Source organism: Bos grunniens, chromosome 3 (genome assembly GCF_055505025.1).
Source record: "Bos grunniens cultivar Pamir isolate PY7600 chromosome 3, Bosgru_T2T1.0, whole genome shotgun sequence".
Taxonomy (NCBI): Eukaryota; Metazoa; Chordata; class Mammalia; order Artiodactyla; family Bovidae; genus Bos; species Bos grunniens.
Genome location: NC_141167.1, coordinates 4131034 through 4153732, shown reverse-complemented (window position 1 = coordinate 4153732; position 22699 = coordinate 4131034). Strand labels below are relative to the sequence as shown.

At 39.8% G+C, this 22699-nt stretch overlaps 1 protein-coding gene across 6 annotated transcripts in view; it reads left to right on the top strand.

Annotated features, from left to right (window-relative positions):
• Positions 1-6951: 6951 nt before the first annotated feature.
• The window catches only part of RBM44 (RNA binding motif protein 44), a 29163-nt gene continuing 13415 nt past the window's right edge, over positions 6952-22699 (top strand). The window contains exons 1-12 of one of the 6 annotated variants that reach the window (XR_015154887.1): positions 6952-7282; positions 10923-11013; positions 12010-13610; positions 13895-13950; positions 15782-15958; positions 16581-16764; positions 16855-16877; positions 17010-17091; positions 18971-19085; positions 19611-20100; positions 22090-22169; positions 22269-22342. Coding sequence is in view for 5 of the 6 variants with exons in the window: in XM_086376217.1 (XP_086232343.1) it covers positions 10941-11013; positions 12010-13610; positions 13895-13950; positions 15782-15958; positions 16581-16764; positions 16855-16877; positions 17010-17091; positions 18971-19085; positions 19972-20100; positions 22090-22169; positions 22269-22342 (2594 nt within the window). In the remaining variant the exon portion in view is untranslated. Of the gene's footprint in view, positions 7283-10922; positions 11014-12009; positions 13611-13894; positions 13951-15781; positions 15959-16580; positions 16765-16854; positions 16878-17009; positions 17092-18434; positions 18630-18970; positions 19086-19610; positions 20101-22089; positions 22170-22268; positions 22343-22699 lie in introns of those variants that run through there. The other 5 variants (XM_086376217.1, XM_086376261.1, XM_086376227.1 and 2 more) reach the window with 5 other exon arrangements.

The following is a 22699-nucleotide window of genomic DNA, read 5'->3' as shown; positions in this document are numbered from 1 at the left end:
GCAATGTGGTTTTTATTTTTCCCACTGAGAAAGAAGATCTTTAACTATTTTATACTAATTTTTCTGTATACTTTGGGATACTTTTTCATTTTCTCAGCATTATCAAATCAACCCATATTTCTTTCCCTCTTTAATAAAGAAGGTGTATTCACAGTGAATAGGAATAGAACACAGTAAGAATCAACACTCTTAGAATAAAAAGTAAACTGAAGAAGTTACAGACCAGAGTAGACACAATTCTAATATCTTCAAGGACAAAAGTAGAAGTCATTTCGATACTTGCTAATTTGGGGTTATTCTTTGTATATGTTGGATTTTAGATAATGCTGGTTTAGCAGGCCAGCTTTCAGGGTATTAGCAAGTGCAAACCAAGATAATATCATCTGTATGTATCCCTAGTGTTGACAGCTGGAGAGTGCTGAGGTAGGAGACATGAGTTGTGTGTATATAATTAAGAAAGCATTCCCAACAGGGTGCTAGAGGTCTGGGGTACACAAGGCTGCATTTCACTGGGTAAGAGGAATTTGGTCTCCTTGTGCTGAGAATATTTTACAGTGCTATCTGCATAAAATATTCAAATAAACACATTGAGGTATTATAGGAGAACGTAGAAAAAAATCATTTGAGCAGAATCAATCTGTTGACACCAAGCAGATGTGTTAATGTGTAGTAACAGAAATGACCCCCACGCCTGAGGTGCACACTACAACACAATGGTAAGATCTTGCCTGATGAAACAGGGAAAGTGAAATGCAGTCAAGACAGGAAGTCAAAGAGGAAGGCCAAGGAGTTCCATTTAGGCCTTGTCAATTTTGAGAAGCTAAAGAAACATAAAAACAGCTGTGTGATGGAGGAGTGAGTACTTCCTGACCACTCTGTTTAAAATTGCCAGCCTTCAACAATCCCTATTCCCTTTCCTGACTCATTTTTCTCAACTTACTGTCTAAGAAACAAGAGATCTTGTTTTATTTACCATCTCTCATTGGGCTTCCCTTGTGGCTCAGCTAGTAAAGAATCCGCCTGCAATACAGGAGACCTGGGTTTGATCCCTGGGTCGGGAAGATCCCCTGGAGAAGGGAAAGGCTACCCACTCCAGTATTCTGGCCTGGAGAATTCCATGGACTGATAGTCCACAGAATCACAAAGAGTTGGACACGACTGAGCAACTTTCACCCCCCACTGGAATGTAAGCTCCAGGATGCCAGGGAACTGTGTGGAACTCAGGAAAGAGACCTGGGTGAAGGTATAGATTTAGGAGTCATCAGCAGAGAGGGGATTTTTCAAATCTTGGGACTAGACTTGCCTAGCTGTTATGTTCAGTTGCTAAGTCATATCCAACTCCTTGCAACCCCATGGACTGCAGCACTCCAGACTTCCCTATCCTTCACTATCTCCTGGAGTTTGCTCAAACTTGTAGACTGAGTTGATGATACTATCCAACCATCTCATCCTCTCTTACCCCTTCTCCTCTTGCCCTCAATCTGTCCCAGCATCAGGATCTTTTCCAATGAGTCGACTCTTCAAATCAGGTGACCAAAGTATTGGAGCTTCAACTTCAGTATCAGTCCTTCCAATGAATATTCAAGGTTGATTTCCTTTACGACTGACTGGTTTGATCTCCTTGCAGTCCAAGGGACTCTCAAGAGTCTTCTCCAGCACCACAATCCGATAGCATCAATTCTTTGGCGCTCAGCCTTCTTTATGGACATGCCTCAGGAAAGAGTGTAAATAATTAGAGGGCACAGGAAAAGCCAAGAACAATCTGATGGGCGTTGAGGAGCATTTACTTGTGAATGTCATTGGGAGTTCTTAGAGAAATGCACGAGGTGCAGTTTCCCAAACTGTTTGATCATGGAACCCTGCTTTTTTCAGAACCTTCTGAGACAAGGACTCTGCGAAGCACAATTTAGAAAGTACTGCTGTAGCTACAAGACCAGGCACAAGCATATGAATTCCTTGTCTGAGTCCTCTGCTCCAAGCCTGCATCCAGAAGCAGCCCAGTATCCCTTTCCATGATGTTCTTCAATATCTTGACCCTGCACAGTCCAGAGTGCAAGATTCCATTCTTTTATCTTTACAGAAGGCCTTTCAAGTTGCAAATTTGGGTGTCTGAGGCTCATTTCTGCTTGAGGGGACTACCCTAGACCATCTCCAGGTGTTCTTCAACTGTGGTCACCACATTACGAGCCCATCAGCAAAACCATAGCTTAATTCATCAAACCACTCACTCCTCACCATCTTATTCATCAGAATCTTCTTGTTCCACTATTTTTCTTTCTTTCAGAGTCCTATGCTTAGTCACTTCATTGTGTCCAATTCTCTGTGGCACCACGGACTATATCCTGCCAGCCTCCTCTGAACATGGGGTTTTCCAGGCAAGATTACTGGAGTGGGTTGCCATTCCCTACTCCAGGGGATCTTCCCAATCCAGGGATCAACTCTCGTCTCACTGGCAGGCAGATTCTTTACCACTAGCACCATCTAGGAAGCCTAAGGGCCAGTTATCCAAATTTATGAAGATAATTTTCCCCACTTTTAAAAGGAGATTAACAAGACTGTTTCTAATCATAAATGAAAATAATATTCTCATTATGTTACTAACTTTGATCACAACCTTCATAATGCTTTTGACTATTCATTACAGTGCTTATGAGAACAGGGGGCAGAACAGAGAATACAATTTCATGCCTACTACGTGCTACAGTTCAATCTTATTTATCAGTATAGATGGAAAACTGTAAGTAAAATTTTAAAGTCAGATTCTACAACATGCTGCTGCGTCATTTCAGTCATGTCCGACTCTGTGCGACCCCATAGACGGCAGCCCACCAGGCTCCCCCGTCCCTGGGATTCTCCAGGCAAGAACACTGAAGTGGGTTGCCATTTCCTTCTCCACTGCATGAAAGTGAAAAGTGAAAGTGAAGTCGCTCAGTCGTGTCCGACTCTAGCGACCCCATGGACTGCAGCCTACCAGGCTCCTCCGTCCATGGGATTTTCTAGGCAAAATTACTGGAGTGGGGTGCCATTGCCTTCTCCAATTCTACAACATAGTAAAAGACTATTCAACAAACAGGGTTTGTAGATGGCTTAATATTAGAAAAGCTAATACTTTTCTAACATTACACAGATTTCCCTGGTGACTCAGTTGGTAAAGAATCTGCCTTAAATGTGGGAAACCTGGGTTCGATCCCTGGGTTAGGAAGATTCCTTGGAGAAGGGAACGGCTACCCACTCCAGTATTATGGCCTGGAGAATCCCATGGACTGTATAGTCGATGGGGTCATAAAGAGTTGGACATGACTGAGTGACTTTCACTTTCACTTTAATAATTAGAAAAGCTAATACTAGATCAATTAGGAAAAAACATTTGATCTCTCGTTAGATCCTATGAAGATTTCTAATGACAAAATTCTTAGACTGAAGAATAGGATAATTCCTCAGCATCATTAAAAATACTATTTCAAACAGTTAACATCACATTCTATAGTAAAACCACAAATAGAAGCATTTTCATTTAACAGAAAACAAAGATGCTTAGTCAGCAATGTTTAGGCAATACAGTAAAACATGAAGCACTAATAAGGTATATATGTTGGAAAAGAGGTAAAATATTATTTGTCCTCAGTTGCAAAACTATAGAATTTAATGAGTAGTTGTTGTTCAATCACCCAGTCATGTCCAACTCTTTGGGGCCCCATGGACTGCAGCACACCAGGCCTCCCTGTCCTTCACCATCTCCTGGAGTTTGCTCAAATTCATGTCCATTGAGTCAGTGATGCCATCCAACCATCTTATCTCATCCTCTGTCATCCCCTTCTCCTCCTGCCTTCAATCTTTCCCAGCATCAGGGTCTTTTCAAATGAGTCAGTTCTTCGAATCAGGTGGCCAAAGTATTGGAACTTCAGCTTCAGCATCAGTCCTTCCAATGAATATTCAGGGTTGATTTCCTTTAGGATTGATTGGTTGGATCTCCTTGCAGTCCAAGGGACTCTCAAGAGTCTTCTCCAAAACCACAGTTCAAAAGCATCAATTCTTTGGTGCTCAGCTTTCTTTATGGTCCAACTCTCACATCCATATGTGACTACTGGGAAAACCATAGCTTTGACTAGACAGACCTTTGTCACCAAAGTAATGTCTCTGCTTTTTAATATGCTATCTACATTTGTCATAGTTTTTTGTTCAAAGAGCAAGCATGTTTTAATTTCATGGCTGCAGTCACCATTTGCAGTGATTTTGGAGCCCAAGAAAATTAAGTTCCTTAAAATATTAAGATATGCATGCACAGAAATCAATAGCTTTCCTATATATCAACATGGACTAGTGAGATTTAGATAATTTCATTGGGGATCTCATTCATAATGGTGAAAAGTAACTCTCCCCACAACAAAACAGTAATAACCTTAAAAATATAATGACCTATATTAAGGAAATCTGTGTGTGTGTGTGCTCTGCTGCTAAGTCGCTTCAGTTGTGTCTGACTCTGTTCGACCCCATAGACGGCAGCCTACCAGGATCCCCCATCCCTGGGATTCTCCAGGCAAGAATACTGGAGTGGGTTGCCATTTCCTTCTCCAATACATGAAAGTGAAAATGAAAGTGAAGTCGCTCAGTCGTGTCTGACTCGTAGCAACCCCATGGACTGCAGCCTACCAGGCTCCTCCATCTATGGGATTTTCCAAGCAAGAGTACTGGAGTGGGGTGCCATTGCCTTCTCCGGTGTGTGTGCTCAGTCGTGTCCAACTCTTTTCAACCCCAAAGACTGTAGCCTGCTAGGCTCCTCTGTCCATTAAATTTTCCAGAGCAAGAATACTGGAGTGGGTTGCCATTTCCTACTCCAGGGGATCTTCCAACCCAGAGACTGAATTCTTGTCTCCTGCATCTCCTGTATTGGCAGGAGGATTCTTTGCCACTGCACCACCTGGGAAGTCCAAGGAAATCTATACATTCTCCTCAGAAATGTAAGACATGAAAAACTACAAACATGTACAGTAAAAATAAATATCATAAAAAAGTAACTTTCTCCTAAATTTATAGATTTAATATGTTTGTTAGGAAAATCACCTTGAGTTTTTGGGAGGTACACTCACAAAATTATTCTAATTGTCATCTGTCATACTGCAAACCTAGATAATTTTGATAAAAGACAGTTTGGGGCAGTGAGTAGCCTCTGCCAGGTGTTATGGATACAAAAGTGAAATGACAGACAGGTCCCTGGACAGCCAGCCTAACTCACAAGGGCACACACTGTTTTTCTCTGCCATATTTTCCCACTGCATTTCCTGAGAATTTCCAGAGTGTGGCTTCCATGCCATTAAAGGAGCTCTACAAATTGGCCCCACTCTTGTGCGTCTCAGTCTATTCCACACATTTCAGCTCCCAGTGACTTCTCTCTGGTATCAGCTGGACTATATAGTCCTTCAGAGGAATTGCCTTAAGTTTGTACTCCTTGGCCTGCCAGATACACAGTGAGACCTCAGCAGGTGTTTGTGGAATAAGAAAAAAAAAATGTTAGCAGCTCCTGAATACAGAGATAAATATGCGTAAGGACAGGAAAGTCCACATGGGAAAAGATTCCAATTATAACTTTCTATGTAGCACTCCTGAGAAACAATCAAAGGGAGGCTCTGGGAGAAGCAGGATTACAAGGAATTTCTATTCTCTTCTTTATATTTTTATGCATTAAATTCATGCGACTTCAATAAGTTTAACTGTTTCAGTTATAAGAAATGAAATGTTAAAGTAATCAAATCATAAAGGACAAATAAAAGCTATTGTGCAAATACCATTATTCTGTACTTGGAGAAGGAAATGGCAACCCACTCCAGTGTTCTTGCCTGGAGAATCCCAGGGACGGGGGAGCCTGGTGGGCTGCCGTCTATGGGGTCGCACAGAGTCGGACACGACTGAAGCGACTTAGCAGCAGTGGCAGCAGTACTTGGAATGGGGTAAAATCACATTAAATCACAAATGTATTGACAAATTTCATTAAAATGTAACACTTCACATCAAAATTATGGAAGCCCCAAATCGATTATATAAGAATTGCCTGACAGGAAAGGCAGTGCTGCAGGCTACACACACAGACACCAGAAACTACTAGGAGCAAGAATCCCGCTGCCCCAAGGCTAGGGGGGAATATCTGGAGATGGCATCAAAAACTGATTTTAATGCAATCTATGTGTGTTGGGGGGGGGCGGGGCGGGGGCGGCAGTACGTGCAGTCCTGTCCGACTCTTTGCGACCCCATGGACTGTAGCCCGCCAGGCTCCTCTGTCCATGTAATTTTCCAGGCAAGAATCCTGGAGTGGGTTGCCATTTCCTCATCCAGGGGATCTTCCTGACCCAGGGACCAAACCCACCTCTTTTTGGCGTCTCCTGCATAAGCAGGTAGATTCTTTAACACTAGCGCCACCCGAGAAGCCATTGCAACATCAAACGATTTTAAACGAAATGATTTAAACAAAAGTCAAAATCAACACACACAAAATGATGGGAAAATGCTCATTTTAAAGACAGGATAACGATCCCTTGAGGAGCCATATTAGAGCTGGAGGCAAAAGGAAAAATTAGGAGTACTGATGTGGCTATTTCGTCCAATTTGGATTTTTCATTACGTTTGATTTCCTTAAACGACGCGTTAAAATATCATTTATCTTGATTACTGAGGGTTTTGATGCCCCCCCTAAATTTTGAGCCCGAGGCCAAGTAAATGCCTCATTCTCTCACCCCAACCCTGTTCCTGCTAATAATAAAGACTGCCCGTAGGAGGACAGGTTGAATTAGACACGAAAGGACACGGGTCAGCGGTGACAGCTGCCCTAGGAGGGCGGTCAGGCGTGGTTGTCCCGATTCTGTGGGCGCGCGACTCGGACAGTACCGAGCCCAAACCAGGCGGCAGTGGGGCCTCTGCGCGAGGGTGTGGCGCCTTTGCACAGTCGCGCGGTCCACACGAGAGTCAAGGGTCCCGGGCTACAGAGCAGTTAAGGTTCCGCTGGGCGTCGCTGCGAGCTGATCCCGTGGGCCGCACCTCTTCTCCCGCCGCCAGCCAGCGCACTATCACAGCGGGCGACCCCGTTCCCGCCTTCCTGCCCGCACGCCCGGCCAATCACGGCGCCGCCCCTGTGCACGCTGACCAATGGGAGCGCCCCACCAGGCGGCGGGCTGAGCCGCCGGCCGTTACCCGACGGGCCCCGCGGCTGCACGCGGAGCGCCACTTGCTCTGAAGCGGAGGCGCTCGCGACTGGAGGCTTCACGAGTGGCGGCGGCAACAGCGCGGTTCTGAGGTGCGACGGGAGGGGACGCGGCGGGCTGCTGTGGCTGGCCAGAGCGGAGGCCGGGGCTTGAGCAGACGGGGTAGCGAAGCCTAGTTGAGGCGGGTCCCCGCCTGGGGTGCGTCCCCGCCCAGGGTTGCGCCGTGTGAGGAGGCAGTCGAGGGCTCCTCCGGCGGGCCCTGAGGGGAAGCGGCTGGGGTCCGGGGGTGCCGCCGTGGTCCGCGGGGTTTGCGAGTCCGTCGGATGGCCTTGGAGTTCTAGAATCACCCAATTTGGTACCTTTGCATTCGGTTCCAAGTGAGCCCCCCAGCCTCGCTTCGCAGGCCCCGAGACGGGGTCTTGCGCTCCCAAAGCACTTTTAGAGCCGAGTGGCGGGGCCGGACGCTGATTTCTCCGGAAAAAGGTGAAAATTCACTCTTGTGTTTAACGTTGTGACAAACACGAGCGGAGTCTCTAGAGCGGGTGGGCAGAGTACGGCGGCAAGCGAGACACTGTCCAGAGCGAGAGGTGGACGCTGGACGTTAACTAGTGTCCGAGATATGGAGGATGGACGGCAAAAGCGTGGGGATGTTGTCCAAACTGACAAAAGTTCCTGATGCTGTGTGAAGGGCCAGGAAATTTTCCCTAAGAAACGGTTACTGGGAGTGAGATTGGAAGGTTGAGCAAGAATTGTAGGTGGTTGGGGTGGGGGCACAGCAGGAGAAGAACGCACTTGGCACAACCTGTGTGAGGAAGTGTGTGTGCTTGTGTGAAACCCACCAGTGCCAAGGTGAAAGCGCTTGGCGCAGCCTGTGTATCCCACAAGTGCCAAGGTGAATGCAGGGCCCAGGCCCATGGAGGGGCGTAGACGGTACTAAGATTTCAATCACTCTCCAAGGAATGATGCCAGTCTGTTGCTTGGCTTTCAGTAGGAGGGTGAACTGATCAGATCTGCATTTAGGAAAGATTATTCTGGCCGGCTAGAGGTTGTTGCCCAGATCCACGTTAAGAGTCAGCAGTCCCTGGACTAAAAGGTGTCAGGCTCTGGTAGGTCACTGACAGGACCTGTTATGGATAAGGGAAGTATCAAGGGAGAGCAGTTTCTGGTTTGGTTCTGGGATTGAAAACACAGGAAGGAGGGAATGGTTTGGTAAATGAGAGCTGGGAGAGCAGAATAAAAAGGAGTATATGCCTAGGAGTGGAATTGCTGGATCACATAGTTATTCTTTTTTTTTTTTTTTAAGAACTGCCAGATTGTTTTCCAAAATGACTGTACCATTTTACATTCTCACCAGCAGTGTAAGAGGGTTCCAGGTTCTCCATTTCCTTGCCTGTGTGTGTGTGTGCACAGGTTCAGTTACTCAGTTCTGTCCACTCTTGTATCCCATGGACTGTAGCCCGCCAGGCTCTTCTGTCCGTGGGATTCTCCAGGCAAGAATACTGGAGTGGGTTGCTATTTCCTTCTCCAGGGGATCTTCCTGACCCAGGGATCAAACCTGCCTTGGATTGGCAGGTGGATTCTTTACCACTGAGCCATCTGAGAAGCCCCATTCCTTGCCAATACTTAACTCTCTCTCTCTCTTTTTTTTAACAGCCATCCTAGTAGGTGTAAAGTGTTATCTCATTGTGGTTTTGATTTGCCTTTCCCTAATGCATGGTGGTGGCTCAGCTTGTAAAGAATCTGCCTGCAATGCAGGAAACACAGGTTTGATCCCTGGGTTAGGAAGATCCCCTGGAGAAGGAAATGGCAACCCACCCCAGTATTCTTGCCTGGAGAATCCCATGAAGAGAGGAGCCTGGTGGGCTACAGTCCATGGGGTTGCAAACAGTCAGACACGACTGAGTTACTAACACTTTTACTTCAATGCATGGTGATAGATTGAGCATGTTTTCATAGGTTTATTAACCACTTGTAAATCTTTGGAGAAATGTTTATTCACAGCCTCTAATCATTCTAAAAATTGGGTCATGTGTCTTTTAGTTAGACCTGCAAGAGTTCTTTATATATTCTGGATGATAGACCCATATCAGATGTATGATTTACAAGTATTTTTGTTATACTAGAATTTTTCCTTTTTTCAAAGTTCTTGAACTTGCGTGTCTGTTAACATTTAAGAATGAAACAAAACATTGAACGTAGATCTGAGCGCAGAATCAGATGTGAATGAAAATCCAGCTTGTAAAGACAGTAAGGAGATTTGCAAAATAAGTATGTTCTTCCTGATAATTTTTTAACATATACTTTTGTTTTTTAATTTAAAATGTTACTTATATTAAGTAGAGGGCTTCCCAGGTGGTGCTAGTGGTAAAGACCCTGCCTGCCAAAGCAGGAAACATAAATGGCTCCTGGGATCGATTCCTGGGTAGGGAAGATTCCCTGGAGGAGGAAATGGCAACCCACGCCAGTATTCGTACCTGGAGAATCCCATGGACAGAGGAGCCAGGTGGGCCACAGTCCATAGGGTCTTACAGAGTCAGATACCACTGAAGCAACTGAGCACACACTATATTAAGTAGTGGGTTGTTTATGGATAAATTTTAAGTATTTGAAATTTTGAAAGTTTTTGTTTTACTCTATAATATGATAAGTATTAATAAATATTACCCACATAAACAAATACTCCTTGGGATTCTCAATACTTTTTAAGAATGTGAACAATTCCTGAGAATGCAAAGTAGGAAAAGAAATCACTTTTCTTTTTAATGTTAATTATTTTGATAAACTGGCTTTCTTTACATCTACTCTTTATTTTAAATATTTACCTGACATTCTTAGAGTAGAGTCTTTACTGACTTAATTAAAATCCCTTAAGCCAGGAATTATAAACTTTCTGCTTTTAAATGTAGTATAGAAGTCCATAAATCCTTTAATTATATATGTATGTATGTGCATTTTCTCAAACTTTTATCAAATCTGCAGAAAGTCTGTAACCCCAAAATTTAATAACCGTTTCCTCAGTGTACTGTTACCCCAGAAGAAGCTATAGAGACCATTTAGGGAAGAGTATTTTTAGTAGCGTATTTGGGGTTCTTCCTCAAGAAGACCCAGCCTCCCCTTCATTTAAGGAGTTGTAGGTCTCTACTCTGACACAAGTCTGGGAATTGATTGAGAAGTCATGACTATCTGTATGATTCAGGTAAGAGTTTTGTTCACTTGACCTAGAACTTTTCTGCTTTTGGTAGCCTAATACATTTTCCAAATGTTCCTTGGAAATCCTAAAAGAATATGTCTTATCTGTTTAAATAATGGGCTTGCAAGTTGGCTTCGTGGTAGAGAATCCACCTGCCAATGCAGGAGCTGCAGGAGACATGCATTTGATCCCTGGGTCGGGAAGATCTCCTAGGGGAGGAAATGGCAACCCACTCCAGTATTCTTGCTTGGGAAATCCAATGGACAGAGGAGCCTGGCGGGCTACAGTCCATGGGGGTCACAGAGTTAGAAACGACTGAGTGACTGATCATGCATGCACGCATGATATTTAAATGATATAATCTTTTATTGTAGTTCTCTGTTCATATCTTTAAAAAAAATTATTCAAATGTCTTACTGTTTTATTAGCCCTCTGATATTAGAATCTTTGACTATGATTACTACTCTGTCAAATTCTTGTTTTTCTAATAGTTTTTAAAATATGTGCCGAGTATCATAGTTCAATATTTATACCTCTTCTAGGATATACATCCTTGAGTGATGCAAGCCACTGCAGTGGTTGAGACAGCTTCTAATAAAGGCCACAACAATAATGGAAGAAACATTCAGAAAGGTAAGAGGCGTTACCTTTGGTTGGCTTTATTAAATAGTTTTCTCCTCGGTGTTGCTGTATGTTAAGCCTTCCTACAAGTAAGATGAGATTCAGCATGTTTTTAACTTGACGGATCACTCAGGTGATTTCTGGCAAATGTGAGCAACCTAAACAGGATCTCTCAGGTAGATGGAAAATTTAAGAAATAGAAGTGAGCTAGAAGAGAGGATTTATGTCCAGCCAGGCTTTCAGGAACTACTGACAGGTACAGTTACCTTCAGGATAATAAGTGGAAAGTGGACCCAAGGAAAGATTTTTTCTTTTTATCGATCTAAAATTTCTTTTTCTGTCGTAAAGGTAGAAGAGAAAATAACAAGGGCATATAAAGCAAGTTGATTAAGCTTTAAGTGTTTATGAATACATGTAGTTTTAACTGTTAAGAGGACTTATGATAAAAATTCTTTTTCAAGTCAGAAGGGAAACAGTGGATTTTTCAGCAAATAGTAACCTTAGTCACTCTACTTAGTCAGCTGGGTTCTTATAGCACAATACCATTGAGGTGCCTTTAACAACAGGTACTTATTTTTTCACACTTCTGGAAGCTAGAAGACCAAATCAGAGTGTCAGCATGGTCAGGTCTGATAAGGGCTCTCTCCTGCCTTGTATCAGTGGACAACCACCTTCTTGCAATGTCCTCACATGGTGGAGAGAAAAAGAAAGCAAGCTGTCTGCTGTCTCTTCTCTCATATGTGCACATATCCCATTTTGAGGGTCATGACCTCATCTAGCCTAGTTACCTCCCAATGTCCCATCTCTACATGGGGAGTTAGGGCTTGAACACATATGAAATTGAGGGAAACATAATTCAGTCCATAGTAGCAATTACTTAGGGATATTTGTCATGAATAATATAGAAAATATTCCTCCATTGGGAAGATCTTGGGCCAGACTATATCTAAGGTCTTATGTTTAAATTCTGTGATGTCGCTAACATTTTATTATTTTTTTTTTAATCAGATGAGCCTTCTCATCATAAGAAAGAAAATTTGTTATCTCCTAATGGTTGTAAAGAAGCCAAATTGACTTTTCTTAATGATTACTATGATTCCTTGGCATTAGAAAAAAGAGCTAATGATAAAGAAATCAGCAATATTGACAAAATAGATTTATTGGAGCCATCTTTTACCATGAGTCCAGATACTAACATAGAGAGTGCTCACTCTCAGTCAAGTGAATTTGAAGATAATATTGACTATGCTTTCCTGAATGAAACCTACACTATACATTATTCAGAGTCAAAACTAAAGAGTGAAAGTCTTATTCATTTAAATTCAGAGTTAGATTCTGAAATGCAGAAAAGAGAAGAGGTGTTTTTTGATATTTTGGAACATCAAGGTGATAAGACTACTGACTTGGAAAGAATCTACAAGATTTCATATGATTATAAAAAAACTGCTGAAGATGTGCAAAAGCCTGATATAGATGAAGACTCACAGCAGGAATATCACAGTGCAGAAGAACAAGAGTGTATAAATAACCATTTATCATTTGACCAGGCAAAAACATTAGACATACCTAATCTGGAAGTTTTGGGATTAAGAAATTCAGGCTGTGAAGTTAAATGTGTTAGCAATCTAGAAGACAGTCATGTTAAATTGGAAAGTAATTCCAGCATCTCTTTAGATTCAGTTGATGTTTATGGACAAGAAGATTCACCTAGTGTTTCCAAACTTCAGAATTCTGTTACGTTAAGAGCATTTCATGAACCTAAATATGAAAAGTGTAAGGAACAAGGGACTAGTTTAATGTTTCACACTGTATTGGATGAAATTATACTCAGGAGTAGTCATCTTGAACACAAGGAATCTGAATCTAAGGGTTTCCTAAACCCTCAAAAAGCATTAAAAACTAAAATTTATACTCACAAAGTGAACCCTCAATTAACTGAAAGCAAAGATTCTATTGGAAATGTAATTGTTGAGGACAAAATGTTACAGCACCTTGATAATCCAGGCACATTGCCTCAGGACAAACATTTAGAGACATTACTCCAGCCTTGTAAAGATTGTCAGACTTCCTCTGTTTTTGATGATTCAGTAATTTCTGCCTGTGGGTATTCACATTATGAAAGCCTACAAAGCACCCCTAACCCAGCCTTAGATGTTTCTATTACTCTACCAAGGTCTGCAATCAGAGGTAATCAGGCAGTAGAAGAAAGTGGCTCCCTAAAAGTCGCTAATGGCAATACCATCAGTAAAGCACACTTTCACAATATGGAAGGACCGTGTCCCAAATCAAAGACAGATGCAGCAGATTGTACAGTCACAGTTGATCAGACGGTGGATGTTAGCACTGACTTTAGGGCTTGTTTCACAGCAAGCAGGGCGACAAGTGCAAGATCGTCTGTAGTATCCACATCAAGCAACACAGAGATAACAATGATGAATAAAAAACGGCCTAGTGAATGGCAAAGTGAGAAACAAAGAAGTGTGGCTTGTAACACAGATTGGTCATACATTCAAGATACTGAAGATCCACAGATGGCTATGACAAAAGGGCCCACAGGGAAATCTCTCTCTGTTGACAATTTAAAACCTAATGGAAATGTCCTAAATAAGGTAAAACCAATATGATTAATAATAAAAAATGTATATATAGACTTCATAAAGCTACTGTATGCTAATGTAAACATTTTGGTTTATTGATTTATATGAGGGATTTCTGAGGCTTTGGTGAGAAAATGCTGGATGAAGGGAAAACATGACTAAGATTGTTACCAACTCTGTTCTTTGGGGGCAGTTATTACCACAAAATCACTTAGAAGTTGGATTTTACATCTTAACAGATACAATGTGTATTGTTTGTCATATATGTCTAATTTTATTTTAAATAATGTTTTCAGGATTCCCTGGAGTTAAAAACATTTGAGTTCACAGACTTAAAGAAACATTCTGAAAGGTAAGTCAGATGTATATACTTCCAGATTGTTGTTGTTCAGTCACTGAATTGTGTCTGACTCTTTGCAACCCCATGAACTGCAGCACACCAGGCTTTCTTCCTTCACTTATCTCCCAGAGTTTGCTCAAACTCCTGTCCATTGCGTCAGTGATGCCATCCAACCATCTCATCCTCTGTCGCCTCCATCTCTTGCCCTCATTCTTTGTCGGCATCAGGGTCTTTTCCAACAAGTCATCTCTTTGCATCAGGTGGCCAAAGTATTGGAGCTTCAGGATCAGTCCTTCCAATGAATATATGCTTGCAGATACATCAGTTTAGGTCATTCACTCAGTCGTGTCCAACTCTTTGCAACCCCATGAACTGCAGCATGCCAGGCTTCCCTGACCATCATCAACTCCTGGAGCTTGCTCAGACTCATATCCATCGAGTTGATAATGCCATCCAACCATCTCATCCTCTGTCGTCCCCTTCTCCTGCCTTCAATCTTTCCCAGCATCAGGGTCCTTTCCAATGAGTCAGTCTTCACATCAGGTGGCCCCAAGATACACAGAAGGAAATAAAGTAGTAATTTTCCTTTTTGTGTAGGGTACTTTCATGCTTAGTCACTCAGTTGTATTTGACTCTCTGACCCCATGGAGTGTAGCCCGCCAAAATCCTCTGACCATGGAATTTTCCAGGCAAGAATACTGGAGCAGGTTGCCATTTCCTACTCCCCGGAATCTTCCCGACCCAAGGATCGAACCTGTGACTCTTTCATTGGGAGGCAGATTCTTTACCACTGTGCCACCTGGAAAGCCCAAAGGGTACTTAACCATATAGAAAAATAGCTGAGAAGGATCTGAAGAGATCATCCACTTCAGCCATTTGTCTTGAAACACATAAATATTAGAATAATATAGAACATTAAAGCTTTTCACTTACTGAAATTTAAGTCAGAATAATTCCTTCAGAAAGCTAATGTCATCTTTATCTAACTCAGACTCACACTGATTTAATTACTTTGTTTTCTTTCATTGGATCCCCTATAGACCAAAACAAGATAGCACATATGGATAAAAAACCATACATTGGATAAATAAATACTTGTACTTGAGTATTTTAGTCTTGATTTTAATTCAGTGTATAATTTACTTTGCATTCATGGAGAACTAGGTGGTTGGGAAGAGGAGAGAAAACGGGAGGTCTCAGAAGTCAAATAGTTTTCATGCTCTGAGGCCATTTACTTTTTCCTTCATTTATCCTTATTCTCCTAATGAGTTTAATCTGGTGTCCAGGCCTATAAAATTAAATAGTTGGTTTCAAGAGACAGAAGTATTTGAGAACAGTTAGAAGTGGCAGCTAGTAGGAAGGGAAGAGCTATTAACATTCAAAAGAAGTAGTGATTTTGGAGCTTTTTGATATGATAACAGCAAAATATTTACTTAACACAAGCATTATTATTTTTAAAATGTAAATTATATCTTCTGTTTAAATGGTAATGTGTAAAAACCATTTCCTCCAGAATATTTATCACTTTTAAAAACCAGTGCTTGATTTAAGTTGAAAATCTGTTGATTCTGGATATATAAGTTAGTACTTTATTTTAGAATTTTTTCCTTGGTTAAAAAAAGAAGTATGAATTTGAGAATTATTTACTCTCTTAACTTCTAAAAAGAATATATGTAGCTTTGACTCTTGACATCCTTGTTTTAAATCAATTTCTTTAGTGGAAATTGATTTAAACTTAACAGAGAAATGTTAGAAATTTAAAATCTGTTTCTGGAGGCTTTCTTTGTCATTAACACAGAAAAATATTTGGAATCTTACCTAATCCCAATTTTTTATTTCAAAGGGAATCTCAGCTTCCTAAAGAGGTAGAGAAGAATTTGCCATCGAAGTGCTGTCAGCAGATAATGCAGAGAGCCATCCAGGCCGAGTCGCACCTTTTAAATGTTCACTATCAGTTGTGCCATCGCCACTGCAGCGATATTTACAGACTTGTGATGGAAGATAGGGAAGGACTAAACAGGTGACTGTTAGGGCTTTTTATTACCTGTTCTTTAAATTGAAGTATAGTTGATTTATAATATCATATGTTTCAGGGATATATCATAGTGATTCACAATTTTTAAAGATTACACTTCATTTATAGTTATAGGTGATTGTTAATTGTAAATCTGTATCTTCCTAGAAACCTATCATTATAAATTTATTCTAGAAAATTTCTTTAGTTTTCATTTTTGAAGGGCAAAAAGAGGGTAGATTGTAACTGGGTTTTTAACTAGCCTAAGGGTAATTAGAATGTAGTATATTTTAATTTCATGGACAGGCAACAGTGCATGTTGGGATAATGAATCCAGTAAAAAGACAGATTCAGTGTTTATAAAGTCCAAATATGGATGAAGTCAGTTGGAGTGTTTTTTATGACATTCTACCACATTCTTTCTGGGTTATTTGTATACTGAGGTTTGCTTTTACTGCCCCCAGAAAAACATATCTTCTGTGATTCATTTTCTGTTATTAAACATTTTAAAAAAATTTTTAGAGATCTATTAGAGTTAGAAGTAAATGTATATAGATGTGTAATTTGATATTAGTTTTAAATGCGTGGCTTGGGCCTAAATAGTTTTGTGAACTTAACTTTTGAACAGGAATTTATCAAGTAATTCTACTAGGAAGGAATTAGGATCAGCACTGCTGTCGGTTTTAGGAGACTTGAAAGCTAGATACATGAATTTGAAAGAGAAGATAAACAAGGGTATACCGCTGGAAGAACTGCCTCCCTTGTCAGTAGAATCACGATTATTGTCTGCCTGCTCTACTTTCGCTTCCAGGGTATGTATTTATGTTTTACAAATAAAAGTTTTACTTCGTTGGGACAGGAAACACTTTAAAAGCTTTTTCTTCCCTTCTCTCTCTCTGCAGCTGATGAAAGAAGAGTCACATATGTAAGTTATGTATTCATCTAGTTTGAAATTTATTAAATTTTAAACATTGGTTAATTCAGTTAACTTTGTTTTCTGTTTTATTCTGTATTCAGAATATTGATAAATGCTTTAATGAAATATTAATCTGTTTAGCTTTTCAGGAGCAGATTCTGAACTAGATAATCAAAGTACACGTGATGTTGGTTCTTCTAGCCTAAAGAAGACACTCTCTCAAGTGAGATTTTTTTTAAGTAGTTCATCAAGTATAAGTCTTTAATTTTATGGCTTGCACAAAGTAAACTCATTTTTAGGAGCTCTCCCATCCTTCTTTTCACTCAGCTGGCTTTGGGGCTTCACTGGTGGCTCAGATAGTAAAGAATCATACTGCCATTTGAGGACTGTGACTGATTAGAAGGAACATAGTGTCCTGACCAAATGGATGTCAGTAGCATATGTTGAGTAAGATGACCACACAATTTGTCATCAAATCAGGAGACTTTGAGGATGAAAGGTAGTGATTTAATAATTCACCATGACAATTGATATAAAACTTGACTGTCTCTGGCAGATCATAGTTTATGGTCCCCATCATGTTAATCCATTGTAGTGAAAACTAACATGCTATGCCTTTATCTCACGAGGTAGTATAATATCCAGTTCATTTTGGATGGAGCAAAGTTTCATTGCTTCTTTGCTAAAATGATGAAAATAGTTTTTAAATGCCTTTCATAGGTTTTCTTAATTGATGTTTGTCAGATGACAGTTTGTGTAAGAGTACTTTGAAAACTGAAGTGATAGAGAAACATGAGTTATATTCACTGTCAACAGAGTAAGAAAACTGAAGTTTGTTTCTGCTTTCTGACTTTGTTCTTAACCCTGTGGTTATATTATTATTTGGGTAGTTATAAACAGTAAGATGCATCCCAAAGCCAGAAGTGAAATAAATACTTGATTGGTTTATATTCCTTTCTGTTAAGATAAATGATTAAAAATAAATTAGCAAATTAGTTATTCCATCATTCTGTTTTTTAAAAAAAGAAAGTCTCAATTATCCACAAAGAATTAACAGGTCTAAAATCAGATTTTTATAACTTACATAGTTTGTTTAAACAACTTGTCCATTTACTGATATATGATGTTCTGGAGGGGTTTTGTTTTTCATCGTTATAAAGGTAACAATGGTGTAACCTGCTTATTTGGGCAGAACAATCTTTAAAAGTACAAGATGCAGATATAACATATTTATAATCTTGATTCTGAAACTATCTTCTTTAAGTTAGAATTACTTTTTAATACCTATCTCACTAAGTTACACATGAAAGTATGCAGTTTCTAAATTTCAGCTCCTTATGTACCTCTTCATAATTTTTCTTAGTCTTGTATTACCTATAATGTTTGCTTTGTATTTTTTTAAATGATTCTCCTTTTTTAAAAAGTGTATGTGAAAAGTAACTTATGTATGGGAAAGAAATATTAGACTCCCCATAAATAAAAGGTATAAATAAGCATACATTAAACATATAACTTAAATGTTAATGTGAAAAATACTTACATGCATACCTCCAAAAATCTTCTCAGGTACTTCTGGTGTGTGAATGTCACACTTTGCTAAATATTGATGGTGTTCACATACAGGGGCTTCCCTGGTGTCTCAGTCAGTAAAGGATCTGCTTGCAATGCAAGAGACCACCTGCAATGCAGGAGGCCTGGGTTCGATCCCTGGGTCAGGAAGATCCCCTGGAGAAGGAAATGGCAACTCATTCCCGTACTCTTGCCTGGAAAATCCCATGGACAGAGGAGCCTGGCAGGGTTCATGGGGTCACAAGCGTTGAGCACAACTTAGTGACTAAACCACTGCCACCTCGCATACAGTCACTGGATAGCTAGTTTCAAATCATAATTCTCATGTGTGACAGACATAAAACTAAATAAACAGATTACCTAGGTTCGGTTTGCTCATCTGTAAACTGGGTTGGTAATGATTTTGTCTCATACATAGCCTTTGCTATTGTGAGGGATAAATAATGCCAGTAAAGCATACATGTCACATAGTAAGAGTACATAATAACTGTTAGTCCTTATTTATTATTTTTGTTCTTGTTATTAATCCTTAGACATCTCTGTTACTTGACAATGGTCATCCTAAACAAGATAAATCACCCGAAGAGGGTGGTTTAAAAAATGGTGATATAAATGTAGACTTGAGTCAACTAAAACTTGATGATAAAGGTTAGTATAAAAATATTTGTCTTGTGTTATTGCCAGAAAGTAAATAATAAAATTTAAAATATCCCTTCTGCCCATCTATTAAGTTAAACTTTTTAATTAACTGAATGACACAATTCAGATTATGAATGTTAAGTATGTTCTTATTACATCTACTTGATACCTTTAAGGTTACTTAATGTATCTGATAATGCCAAATAATAATACAGATTTTTTTCTTCTGGTTCATGTTTTCCAATTTAAAAAAATTCCTTCTTCTGTCCAGTTTATATCTCTGTAAACTGTGTGGTTTTTCTTTTTTTTCTTTTTAGTTTTCTCTATGAAAGGATTATGATCATTCCAGGAAGATCATTAATTCAATTTTTAATGAAATAAAGACCTGTAGCACTGCTTAACCCCTTTTTTACAGATGTTTACTATTATTCTATCTATAAAGATGTTTCTTCTTCAGTAAAGGATAATTAAAAGTCAGAAAAATACGGAAATTTTCTGGTTGTCCAGTGGTTAAAAATCCGCCTGCCACTGCAGGGGACAGAGGTTTGCTTCCTGGTCTGGGAGGATCCCACATGCGGCAGAGCAGCTGAACCTGTGTGCCTCAACTACCGAGACCCAAGCTCTAGGGCCCGTGCACCATGGCAGGAGAAGCCACCACAATGAGGAGCTCGCTCACCGCAGCAAGGAGAAGCCCTGCCCACTGCAGCTGGAAGAGCCCGCGTGCAGCAACAGGGGCCCAGTACAGCCAAACATAAATGAATGATGTGTTTAATCAAGATATAAGACTTTTAATAAGTTAGGAATCTGTGTTAATTAAAACCGGAGGCAGATCACACAGATAACATCTCAATGTTAAACGTACATAACTCATTGCTAATTCTGTTCAATTTCTCAGACTGCAAAAATTACCGAGAAGTAAGTGAAGACTGGTTTGATGCTAAAGAGAACCTGACTGGAGCAGACTTCTCAGGAGTACAAGAAAATCAGATAGAACAAGACAAAGGGGACCCGAAGTTTACACTCGGTTGGTTCTTAAAAGTTTACTGAGAACCCTAACCTAGCTCATTCATAAAAAGTGCTTACCTTCTTCTGTATTATTTGGATGGGCGGGGGGGAGGTGGTGGGGGAGCTGTACTGCTTTAACATTTTATTCCCATTTGCTTTCCCACAGTTAATAACTTAGTCTGCTTCAAGAATGTTTTCATCTTTAGATGGCATTTAATTGCTTATGAAGGTTGGAACTTCCTCTAATATCTGAGATTACTGCCCCTCTGTTGTTTCTAATGATATGCTATTTTCTCCTATTTCTTTCATATATTTCTATGGATTTTTGTTTTATTCAGCATAATAGGATACTTTTATTTTTTCCTTGCTTGATAAATAATGTTTAAGATTTTTAAGCAAAACATAAAAGTTAAAATTATCTGAAGTGTCTCCAACCTGCAATAACTACTAATATTCATTACCATTCTTCAATGTGTTTCTTTATACTTATGTTTAATATACATATATAGTTTAAAATAAATGGCATCATATTGTCTAGTTTTATTGTAACTACTTTTTTCTTTCTTTGCATTGTTTTTCTCTTATCACTTATCAAATGCTGTGTAGTTTGCTTACTCGATATTTTAACTGCCTTCCCACACTCAAAATATCAACTTAGCGAGGTTTTGTTCACTGCCTACGCCCAGTGCCAGGTATGGCATTCAACCCGTGGGGTATTTAGTAGTGATGCTAAACTTGTGAAGGTGAGGTGATGGGTACAATGTATGTCTCCTGATTTCTTATTTACTGCCTTTTCTACTAATATTGTAGCTCCTTGCTCCCTCCACACCCCAATGTAAAATTATAAAGACAAGTAATTCATTCTTTATATACATTATAAACATTATACATTATATATTTTCTCTCTGTACATTATAAACCAAAGAGATTATAACAAGTTAAATAAAGTAACCTGATGAAGAAGGTTAGGTATTAATTGCCTAGAGATGAAGGACTCTGCCTAAATTTCAGCACCACCGCTTATTGGACTGGTGGCGTAAACTCCAGACCTCAGTGTCCTTATCTGGAAAGTGGACAGGGCAGTGGTTGCAGCTTAACGGGGTAGCTGTGAGCATTGCAAGAGACGGTGCACACACAGAGTTAGCACATTGCATGAACATGGAGAGCACTCCAGAAGTGTTATGTTACTAGTATTATTTAATGAAAAAAAATTAAACTTACAGATACCCTATTTCATAAACAGGTATAAAACGTAAATAGAAGCACTCTAAGATGTTATTCCACAGATATTTATTGTTCGCCCTCCATGCGCCAGGTTTAGATTTTGGTGGTAACTTGAAAGAATCTCAGTTCACTAAATTCTTTTTGATTTCAGACCAGGTTTGCTTCAAAATTGAGATCATGAAAATGTCATCTTAATAATTTTGAATTTTTTCATCAAATGAGGAAAAAAATCTATATTTCTGATATTTATGGTTTTTAAAATAGTATTGAGGGTGTGTCCACCCTTTTTTTCTTATATGCAGTTACCATTACCACAAGCTGTATACCTGCTGTTGATATTTTTGTCTGATTTAAAGGTTTCCTTGGTATGTTTTCCTAGCAAAGGAGTGTATGTAAAGAGAGCCCTCACCAGCATGCACACAGAGCATCCTGGATGCATCCAACATCCTAGATAGCACTCTGAACCAGAGATAAATGGAGGATACTTTTTTTAGTGGTTGATGTAATTAATTAGATGTTATTGATCCATTTTTGAGCCATAAGGGACTAAATATCAACCAATCCAACCTCTTTATTTTTAACATGGTATGATTAAATCCCAGAAATTTTGAAACTATGCTTCAGGCTCTTACTCTCTAGCCTAGTACTGATATTTGCTAATAGCTTTATAATAATCTTTGTGATAATAAAAAATGAAATCTTTACCAATTTTTACATTCTCTCTTTAAAATATTGATACAATAATGATTATGTTCTGCTGTGTATCATGTTTATCTACAAGCAGAAATAAAGAATGTGGAACCCTTACGAAAAGATAAAGGTTACTTGATGCATGTTGGTGGCCTCTGCCCTTCAGTGTCTGAGGTATGCCAGGGTTTATTTTTTGAGCTTCACTTTCAGATCTATCAGTGTTCATATTTTGATTGTTCTGCCTTTCACAAACTTTTATTTATCTTCTTTTAGGCTGATTTAAGGTCTTATTTCCAGAAATACGAAATTTCTGACATTTCAATTTATGATTCTTCTCCTAATTACAGGTATGTTTCCCAAATTCAACAAATGTACCTTTGCTGGGTGTCTGCTGTGTGTAGGTCTAATTTTAGGGGCCCGCTCTGTACTGAATGTCAACAACTTTGGTGATTAAGCCAGGAATTTTGCAGCCTAGAGTAGGAAATGTCAGCCCACTCCGGTATTCTTGCCTGGAGAATTCCATGGACAGAGGAGCCTGGTGGGCTACAGTCCCTGGGCTCGCAAAGAGTCGGACACAACCAAGCAATTAATGCTAACACTTTCATAGCCCAGAAGAGGAATACACATTGACAGATAGCTGCAGTCATTAATTGGTGCTGTTCTTAATCAAGTCTTTCTTTCATTATACTTTTTAACATGCTACT